The 10848-nt window shown below is 48.4% G+C and overlaps 1 protein-coding gene across 1 annotated transcript in view; it reads right to left on the minus strand.

The window, feature by feature from the left end:
• Positions 1 to 7042: 7042 nt before the first annotated feature.
• Positions 7043 to 10848, minus strand: part of LOC109320493 (excitatory amino acid transporter 5-like) — a 65716-nt gene continuing 61910 nt past the window's right edge. The window contains exons 10-11 of the mRNA XM_019550625.1: positions 8633 to 8726; positions 7043 to 7206 (exon numbers count right to left, since the gene is read on the minus strand). Of these exons, the coding sequence (XP_019406170.1) occupies positions 7072 to 7206; positions 8633 to 8726 (229 nt within the window). The 3' untranslated portion in view covers positions 7043 to 7071. The remainder of the gene's footprint in view (positions 7207 to 8632; positions 8727 to 10848) is intronic.

A 10848-nucleotide genomic window follows, 5' to 3' on the forward strand; every position in this document is an offset into this window, starting at 1 on the left:
GGGTACATTGTGGGTTGTGTGTATATGTGGGGGCAGGGTGTGGGGGTTTGTGGGTGTAAGGCAGGGTGCGGAGACCCCTTCCACACACACTGCCCCCATGGTGTACAGCCCCTGGCTCTGGTGGCGGCGGCAGCAGGCCCTCAGGGTATTCATGGCCTGCGCAGGTGCTGCCACTCATGGCACGTGGCTGCAGCCAGTTCTAGGAGCTGCAAGGAGTGGAGCCAGGCCAGTCTGCCTCTATTGGGCAGGGCTCCCTACAGTGCACGTGCAGCTCCTGGCACTCATGTGCCACTGCGGGGAATCCCTGTGCAATGCAGCTGGTGATCTGGCTTCACTCCCTGCCATCACGTGCAGGCTGAAGCCACATGCTGCCAGGCAGCAGCACCTGCATGGGCCTCAAGCACCCCCAAGGGCCTGCCACCTGCTGCTGCTGTTGCCACCACTACCAGTGGGAGCTGTGCACCGTGGGGGGGAGTGTGTAGGGGGTTCCCCACACCCCCTCCACCCTTTCTCACATCCCACACACTCATACCCACACCATGCCCACCCAAGCTCTGTACTCCTGCTGCCCCTCTGGGTGCAGGTTCTGCACTCCCACCAGCCCTCAGTCCATACTCCTGCCCAGCTGCAGTCCCCCACCCCGCTGCTTATCTACCTGGTGCCCAGAGCAAGCGCTGCGGCAGACACAGACGGAGGAGTTGCTGGAGCCCGGTGGAGCTGCAGCAGTGGCGGCAGCAGCCCTGCCTATAAATGGTGTGTGGGCTGGGTGGGGTTCAGTTAATTAGTGGGTGCCTATGGGCCAGATTAAATTGCCTAGTGGGCTGGATTTGGCCTGCGAGCTGTATTTTTGCCTGCGCCTGGATTATATTGTCAGGTGCTGTGAATGGACTTTGCATAAACAGGAGTTCTAAACAGAAGGGAATTTAAAAATAAAAGGAGGAGTGAGCACCCCTGACAGAGGTGCCGGTGGGCTGAATAAGTCAATAGGGATAAACAAAGCAACTGACCCATTGAAGAACAGTCTATGGAGGATTTCTTGTTTTGCATTCAAGTTAGTTTTTAAAGTTTTGTTTAAGAGCAGCTGCTCTGAGATCAGTGGTAGAATATCCAGGATTTCTTGGAGTGATTTCTTTTATTGGACCAACTTCATAGTTGAAATTAGTGCTAGACAAGCTGTTGAATGCAAAAGCTTTCATTGAACTGGGTGGGCAGAGTGGAGGTAGAAGGTGGCTGGGAACTGGAGCTGGAGCCACCCAGCTGCAGCTTCCCCCTTCCTGTCTGGGCATCTGCTCCCTGGCAAATGCCCCCGTGACTTCTCCATGTTTACTGCTGCCCAGAAAAGCATAGCAGAGGCAGGAGGAGGAGGAGCTTCTGGACATGTGAGGGTTGGGGGTGGGAAAGGGGGGAACCGGGCAGTACCTGAGCAGCTGTGGCAGCAGCCCACCGTGGAAGCTGTGCGTGCTGGCTGCGGCTGGCACCAGGATGGTGTTGTCTGGCAGGCACAGGGTGGGTGTGGACAGGAGCACAGTGTGCGCTACCCCAGGTGGTAATGGGCCGGGCTCAGCTCTATTTGGAAAGCTATGGGGGCAGCCAAAGGCCAGCTGGGGAATGGGGCAGTGGGGGCACTGCACCGGATCACACCACCGAGGGGAGCTCTGCTGCACACATCCCCAGCTGCCCTCCCTCATCCCACCCCTGGTTGGCTCCTGGGACCTAGCACGTGGGCAGCCCCCCACATCTCACCACATGCCCAACCCTCCCCACACATCCTTGTGCCCACCCCCTATACACACCCTCCCTGACACATGATATACAAGAGTGAGACTTTATTTTGAGCTATTATGCAATTGCCTCTATATACACTACTCAGAAAACATGAATGAGAACAAAGTATTTTTTGAAAAAAAATGAAAATGTTATGATAGATGTATGATTTTTTAGTATATGATTTTTTTAAATTTATAATTTGTTAAATTAATAACTTCTGAAAGATTTTGTGTGTGCAGCCCCCCAACAGCTCACCAAAACTCATAAGTGGCCCTCCAGCCAAAATAATTGCCCACCCCGGTGTACAGACATGACATCTATGCTAGCTAATATGGTGTTTGTTGGAAGCTTGCCAATGGAACCAGTTTCTTTAAGAAATCTGTAGTGTCTTTCAAATAGCTGGCAACTCCAGGGGCATATCGGAATAGGATAGAGTAAATGTAGCCAAAAGCTACCACTGTGATGGTGCCAGTGCTGGAGATAGTGGGTGTTCTGGGTTGCCAGATTTGTGGATCTTGGATAATAAGTAAAAGTTGCCTGGACTGGGTCCTTGGCAGATGGAAGTATAATCCTCTCTTGTAGTTCCATGAGGCAGTGTCATTTAGAGGTCATTTAATTCCCTTTGGTATTGTGCTGTGTGGTCCTTGGTCAGTGGTTTGTAAAACTCTGTGTTGGAAAGCTCTCAGCTTCCTGTATATATGCTGTTTTGTCTGTGAAAACAGTGGCATTCCCCTTATCAGCTTGTTGTGTGATAATATCAGGGTTATTTTGGGGCTGAGTATGGCTCCCTGTTTCACAAGACTGAGGTTGTAGTGGAAGTGGTGGTGCTTTTTGGCAATGTCAAAATGGGCATGGAGGTGGCAACAGTTTACGTATAGGTCCTGAGTGGGGCTGCGGCCCTCAGATGGACTCCAGGAGCTGTACTTCTTGCACTATCTATGGGTCTAGTCTGTGGTGGGTTGACCTTTGCATGGCTCCTTGTCATGGAAATATTCCCATAACCGAGGTATGGATGTTCAAAATGCCTGAGGTGGAAACGACCTAAGGCGTGTGCTTTACTCTAAGTGCTCTAGGGTTAGTGCTGGAGTGAATAAGACACATGCTCGCCCTGTGCAGAGGGAGCCATGCAGGCTGACTGCACTGGCCGAGACCAGCAGGTTGGGAGTGCTCTCGCGTGCCTCCTAGCATACCCTGGGGGCTCCCCAGGCTGCCAGAGACTCCCAAGTGTAGCCAGCTGGGTGGGCACCCCTGACTGGCTGCTGGCCATGGGGGAGCAATCCCTTCCCTGCTGCTCTGTTGGCCACAGCCAGGTGGGGGGTAAGGAGGGATGGTAGCATGGATGTCCATGCACAACAGATCAGTCGTAGGCCTGTGCGAGTCGGCAGCTATTCGACCCGGCTTCAGATCCGGCCACTTCAGATGCCAGCTATCTGATCTGGAGCTCGGGACCAGGTTCCTGCTTTGATCTAGCCGAAGCTTTGGAGCTGCCTCGGACATCTGGCCATGGGATGTAATGGGGAATCAGTGAAATACCTATAACTTTGTTGTTTTTTGTCTGATTTGAATTAAACTTGCAGGGGTGGTAGCCTCTGCTGAGAGCACGAAGCCTGCCAAGTTTCAAGAAGATTGGTGCATGGATTGGGGAGAACTGTACCCCAAATTCTTGAAAGCAGAACTTGTGTCACGTGTATGTGTTGCACCAAGGGGGGGGGGGAACTGCAGGGGTGGTGGTCCCTGCTGAGGCCACAAAACCTGCCAAGTGCCAAGAAGATAGGTGCAGGGGTTTGGTGGGAACTGCAACTCAAGATGCGAACAAGCAAAACTTGTGACATGAGTGACACTGTGTGTGTTAAGGTGCAGCGGTGTGAAAGCTGCAGGCCTGCTAGCCCCTGCTGCAGACATGAAGCCTGCTAGCTGTCAAGGAAATAGGTGTAGGGGAGTTCTGGGGCCTCCCACCCATGGGAGTGTAATGTGCCTGCGGTGGCCTGGGCACCCCCATCCATGGGAATGTGATGGGCCTGTGAGGCCCTGCACCTCTAGCTGCTGACAGGCGAAACTCGTGATATGGGTACTTGTGCAACTGACTGTCTCTGTTTTGGGGCAGTTGATTGTCTACATTGATTATTTCCTTTCCTTAGTCTGTGGTTTTGTAGGTGTTAATTAGCTGTTAACAAGTTAATTAACAAGGATTAACACCTACAAAACCACAGACTAAGGAGAGGAAATAATCAATGCAGACAATCGACTGCCCCAAGACGGAGACAGTCAGTTGCACAAGTACCCATGTCACGAGTTTCACCAGTCAGCAGCTAGAGGTGCAGGGCCTCAAAACCCAGAAGCCCTGCACCAATCCCCTCTACAGCTGGCATGCGTCGTGGCTACCATCCCTGCAGCTTTCACTCTGCTGCACCTTAAAACACACAGTGTCACCCATGTCGGGAGTTTTGCTTGTCCGCAGCTTGAGGTGCAGATCCCCCAAACCCCTGCACCTATCTTCTTGAAACCTGGCACGCTTCATGGCCTCACCAGGGGCCACCACCCCTGCAGGTTTCACCTCCCTGTGGTGTAACACAAATACATGACGTGGATTTTGCTTTCAAGAATTTGGGGTACAGTTCTCCCCCAGCCCCTGCACCAATCTTCTTGAAACTTGGCAGGCTTCATGCTCTCAGCAGAGGCTACCACCCCTGCAAGTTTCATCCAAAATCAGACAAAAAACAACAAAGTTATAGAAATTTCATTGATTCCCCATTATACCCTATGGCCAGATCTCTGAAGCGGCTCCGAAGCAGTTTAGAAGCTCCGAACCGCTTTGGAAAGCCTAACAAAGCCAGCGCTTTGATTCAGACATGCTGCTTTGGACACCGAAGCGTCCCAAGCTTCTCCGGATCCAAAGCACAGTCTGAAGCCTTGCGAAGCCCTAGTCAGCAGGATGAGAGGGGACTTGTTCCCCGTTGCCCAGCATGGGGGCCAACATTTCCAACCCCACCCCTGGCTGCACCTGACAGCTGGCAGGACTGGGGACAGAGGCTTTTCCTGCTAGTCTCTGTCGCAGCCCAGCACCAGCCAAGTTCCAGTGCACCTCCCTGGGAGGGGGGATGGCAGGGGGCTACAAAGGCACCTGGGATGCCAGAGGACAGTGACCTAACTTGAGTCAGTAGGGGATCTGGTACAGAAGTTTGATAAAGTCTAACCTAAATTGCTTAAGTCTGCTATCCCATTGATTCAGATCCATCTTAGACTGGGTTCTGCCATTTTAAAACCAGTCTTTATGTGTGCAGAATGGGTGTAGACTGCTTTCTGATTCACTTATACTGGTATAAGTGTAATTAATGTCTGTGCCTGGCCTTAGTCTGAGGTGGCAGGAAAAAAGCCTTAATGTTTCCATTCAGCTGTGCATTCCTGAATTGTATAGTGGGATAAAAATAGGCTGTGAGAGTGGTAGGATAACTTGACGATATTACCATGGATAATCATGTTGTTGGAGCATATAACATTAGGGTGAAAGGGGGAGCAAGAATAAACTTGATAATATCATGTTGAAATTACAGCAGTTCATGCATTGACTCTCTAAAGGCTTATTTAAATAGGTTAATCAATCAGCTGTCCTCAGCTGGCACACAAACTAACCATCACTGTTTTTTTTGTAGGTGTTATATGTCCATAATGTCCCTCTTTGCCCTGCTTCCAGCTTCTTACCACTGTTGCAGATCCAGTCATCATGTGGGTCAAAGATGTCATTTACATTTTGTTTAAATACAAAAAAATGAAAGAAAATATTTGTGTGGTTGTATAAGCACATGGCTGCATTTGTATTTGGAATGTGGAACATGCAGTTGATATTTTCTTCCAAGAATAGATAAAACAATATGATTTTTAAAAGTGTGAATATTTGCTTCAGTACGACAGAACTTTTGGGTCTGGTATGTAAAATGGTTGTTTTTGACACACATCTCCTTTATTTTAAATTCTGGAAAACTTCTGAAGTATTTCCTAAGAGGAAAAAGTAGCAGCTATTTCTCCCAGGGGCTTTTCTCTCTTTCCTTTAGATAATATAAAGGAACAGGTCTTGCATACACCTCCAAATCACCTGCAGATCACTCTTCACTCTCTTGGGCTTTGATCTGACTCCTGTTGAAATTAATGGGAGATTTTTCCATTGGCTTTTCAAGAAGCTATTCCAGTCCCTTATACAATTCAGTGCGTTTCTTTCTAGAGAATATAAAAGAAGTTATTATGAGTTCAGTAAAATGCAAACATTTTTATATTGAAATGATAATGACAAATTGGGGAAAAAATGAATAATGTTTTAGGTGCCTGATGATTTTAAAAAAAAAATCATTACAAGTTTTGTATATGCAACTGCCTTTCTCATTTCCATTCCATGCCTGCATACAGTTTCTATTTGCTTGTATTTGGATTCCATGTATTACAAAGAAACAAAGAAACAAACCAACAAACAACATGAAGAGACATTTAAAGTTTGTGTTTGACTCGCAATATGCAGATTTTGCTGTTATTTCCCAGATGTATCTTTTTTTTTTTTTTAATGGTGAAGATCTAGTCACGTTGTAGCTATATACAGTAGTCATTTGCGCTCCCAGTGATTACTGGGAGCCTTGATTAGCACATACTGATTAAAAATGAGTGAGGAAAAATTGAAAATATCAAACAACTCTGCTCCTAATAAACACTGTTTGGAAAATCCAAATTTGCCCCAGTAGACTGTTCCTGAAAGATTATCATAATTTAGATTTTGGATTGTAGACAGAAAGTCTACTTAGAATCTTTATTTTAGACCACACAAAATCTTTGTATAAAAAAAGAAAATTACAAAACAGCATAATCTCTCAACACTAAATATAACAGAGCCAACAGTGCTGACTGGAGAACGTTTTCTAATCCTACCCAGCCCCATTTTATTATTACTTGCTAAAATGATCCTGTAAAAGCTGTTGATTCTTCCATCTTAAAAAAAAAAGTACGGAGAAACTAGTGGTGTGACACCTTTAAAAAACCCCCCAAAACTGCTGCTTTGTACAATCAAGGAAGCAACTTTATAAATGTATCCCACCAGTCTCAAGCAATTGGCACCATTGCTTCCTAACTCACTTCTGAGCAGCACAGCTACACTTGGCTGTCACATTTTGGAGCATTGTAGACCTCTCCATAGGAAAAGGGAATTTTTCTGCTGCTGAATACACAGAGAAATGCCTCATTCTCTAGGATAACGGCAAACAGAATTTAAAGTGGCAGCATTTTAGCACCAAAGTACCTTTTTAGCACATGGAAATAATGCAGCTGTTACACCCGACAGATGCTATAAATAATTCCTGTTCCAGACAAAGTTTCTTCAGTTATTTCTATCACATAATCTCTGGGGTAGAGAAGCGAAGCCTCTACAGAAGGCAGTTTGTCCATGTTGCTGACTGGATCTTGCTGCAGAAAAACCCAGAAAAATCTGCTCTTAATTTTGCTCCTCAATCTACCCATTTTTTGGTGGCTTGCGACCTAAAAGTGGGTCGTGAGCAGGATCCCACAAAAACCCAGTGAAGCACAGCTTTTCCCCTGCAGGCTGGCAGCTTTCCAGCCAGCAAGTGGCTGCTTGGGACGATTGGAGGCAGTGGGCACACATGCGTCTGTGCGCGCAGATGTGCGTGTCCAGCATAGAGCAAGGCCAGGTAATGGGAGCAGCCCCAGCTGCTGGATGCAGGTTAGTGAATGGGAAGTGGGGGATGGACGTCCAAGGGACTGTCCGGAGGGCTGGGGGGTGTCTGGCTGTTGGTTTGCGTGCATACCCACCTGCTGGTGCTCAGGATGACGGCTGGGCACAGAGCTATGGCAGGGCGAGGGGGTGGGGGCAGAGGACTATGGATCGGGAGTGAGAGGCACCAGCATGGTCCAGGGTGCAGCAAGGGGCTGTGACAAGGGGCACCAGCAGGACTGGGGGGGAGGGGCGCGCAGGGGATTGCGGGTTGGGACAAGCCACTGATTTTTGGCAAATGGGTCCTGGTACAAAAAAGGTTGAGAACCGCTAATTTAGTCCAACCCCCTGCTCAAAGTAGGGCCATCCTCAGCTAGATCATTTCAACCAGGGCTTTGCCTTTCTGAGCCTTAAAAACCTCCACGGATGGAGCTTCCATCACTTCTCTGGGTAACCTGTCCCAGTGCTTCACCACCCTCCTAGTGAGAGTTTTTTCCCAATATCTAACCTCAACTTCCCTTGCTGCAACTTGAGCCCATTGCTCCTTGTTCTGTCATCTGGCACCTCTTTGGAACCACCTTTCAGGGAGTTAAATGCTTTTATCTAATCCCCCTCTTGATCTTCTCTTCTGCAGACTGAATAATCCCAGTTCCCTCAGCCTCTCCTCACAAAAGAGGCTGTCCCCCAGCCCCCAAACCATTTTCACTGCCCTCCTACTGGACTCTGTCCGGTTTGTCCACAACCTTTCTGTAGTGGAGGGGCCCAAAACTGGACACAGTACTCCAGATGTGGCCTCACCAGTACCAAATGAAGGGGAAGAATCGCTTCCCTCTATCTGCTGGCAACACTCCTACTAATGCAGCCCAGTATACCATCAGCCTTCTTGGCAACAAGGGCACACCGCTGGCTCATATATTCAGCTTTATTGTTCACTGTCACCCCCAGGTCACTTTCTGCAGAGCTGCTGCCCAGCCAGTCGGCCCCCAGCCTGTCCTGGTGCATGGGATTCTTCTGTCCTAAGTGCAGGACTTCGCACTTGAACCTCATGAGATTTGTTTTGGCCCAATCCTCCAATTTGTCTAGGTCTCTCTAAATCCTAGCCCCACCCTTTGGTGCATCTACTATCGCCCCTGTTCCCTTCTCTCCCAAAGTAATACATACTTTCTCTGGTGCAAAATCTTGTTTGCAGATGTGTGCTATGATACCAGCAGCCAGTGCATCACCTAAGACATTGGTCACTGTTCGAAATCGATCCCTAGAAGGAAATAAATGTAAGAAGAACCAGTCAGTTTTGCTGAAAGAAATGTTGTGACGGATGTTAGGATGATTAACCTAGCTTTTCTCTGTGTGAACAGATTTGGTTAGAACTCGATATAACTCTTTTTATTATTATTATAATTCTTTTCCCCCCTCAAGCCCCACTATAAAATTGCACTCAAACTTTTACGCTGGGTTGACCAATAATCGCATCCTCTATGGTCTTAACTATTGTACTTGCAGTATTTTTGTGCATGTAGTAAAAGTACCAAATAAAAGCATGTACTGCAGTTTTATTTTAGCATTTTAGTGCATTAACCTGTTAGGTCCATTCCTTAATTATTTGATTCTCCTGTTGTATCTTGTGAAGGTCTTTACAAGTAGTGATTGGCATAAGTTCAAGGAGCTGCTGGGTTTTTTTTCTAAATTTGAGCTTGAAAATGTCAGCTTGATTTTATGAATTATAATCAGATCAATGTGGTAAATCACGTTTTGCATTTCAATGGTCCTTTTCCTATAGTGGGTGTTCTAAGTGGCTTAAAGTGTTTTTTACACAATACCACAATTTTTTTCACCCATTTTGGCATGCAGCTACCTCTGCAGTAAATTATGGTAGGTATTCAAAGGAGCAATCGCGGGTGATTCCATTCTAAGTTGTCTATTTACAAAAAATGTTAATTACAATTATTTTAAAATCTAAACATAAAAAGGTTTTATAATTATTTTAATTCAGAGAAATCAGAATTAACTTTTGCATATAGTACTACTGAGACTACTGCTACTGAACAGCTGTCTTCAGTTTGGGTGTCCGTGCTTTTAAAAAAATGTTCAAGAATTGAAGGCACAGAACAGAGAGAAATGTCTGGAATTGAAGGTTGATTCAAAAAGAAAGAAAAAAAAAGATTAAAGGTCTGGAAAATGCATCTTGCAACAAAGATCCCTGAAATGCTTGAAGTGTAATTTGCAATGAAAGTCAGTGGGATTTTGTAACAGTCTGTCCCCTTAAGGGAGGGGAGCCAGCCCTGTTGAGGAAGCCCAGCTGTGGGACATTTGGGTAATGAGGGAATGTCCTACCGGGAGTTTTAAAAGCTCCTGGAAGAGAAAGCAAGGAGGAGAAGGAAGCAAGCTGTGAAGGACAGGAGAGGACAGAGTGACTTTGGTGTAGTTGTTTATGGAAGGACTGAATTCTGTTTTGAACAACTGGCTGAGGAGCAAATTTGCTTGAAAAAGGCAGCAGGCTAAACAACCAACTGATAGACTTGTAGGCTAAGGGTGGGGGCAGCTCCCAATGCTATGTGCACCCCAAGAGGGCATGAGGGGCATGTGCCCCTGAATCTGCATGTGGGGCAGGGCAGGCTGGGGCTGTGCTGGGCTCTTCTCAGCGGGAGGCTGGGCCAAGCTGAACTTGGGGCAGGCAGCGGTGGCACTGGGCAGAGGGTTGCAGGGGGCAACAGTGAATTCAGAAATGGCTGCAGCCCCCGCTACCCCATATCCCCGCTCTCATGGGCCCCTGCAGGGAGAAGGGGAGCTGGGCTGGAGAAGGTGCTGCCCAGCTGGAGCAGAGCACAGGATGGAGCTGTCAGCGGCTCATTTGGGGGGCATGGTGGGGTGGCTCCCACCACTGCATGCACCCTAGGAGGGCATGGGGGGTGCATGGCCCCAGATCTGCATGCAAAGCATGGTGTGCTGTGGGACTCTGGGGGCTGGGGCCAAGGCAGCACTGGGCTGTTCTCGGCAGGAGTGCTGGGTCAGACTGTGCTAGGAGGGAGGGTCGGGGGGTTACGGCAAATTCTGGGGTGGCTGCAGCCCCCCCACCCATAGCCCTGTCCTAACACTGCTGCCACCCACCCTAAACACAGCCTGACGCAACTCCAGCCCTAGCTTGCCCACACCCTGTGCACAGATCTGGGGACATGTGCCCCCATGCCCTCCCAGGGTGCATGCAGCGGCAGGAGCTGCCACTCCCTGCACCACCCCGCTAATGAGCTGCTCACAGCTCTGTCCTGCACTAAGCCCCTGCCCCAGCCCCACTTCCTCCCTCTCAATGGGGGCCTATGGGAGCAGGGCTACATGGGACAAGGATGCAGCCACTCCAGGATTCACTGTAGCCCCCTTGACCC

The sequence above is a fragment of the Crocodylus porosus genome, unplaced genomic scaffold (genome assembly GCF_001723895.1).
Source record: "Crocodylus porosus isolate Cpor-Errol unplaced genomic scaffold, CroPor_comp1, whole genome shotgun sequence".
Lineage (NCBI taxonomy): Eukaryota > Metazoa > Chordata > Crocodylia > Crocodylidae > Crocodylus > Crocodylus porosus.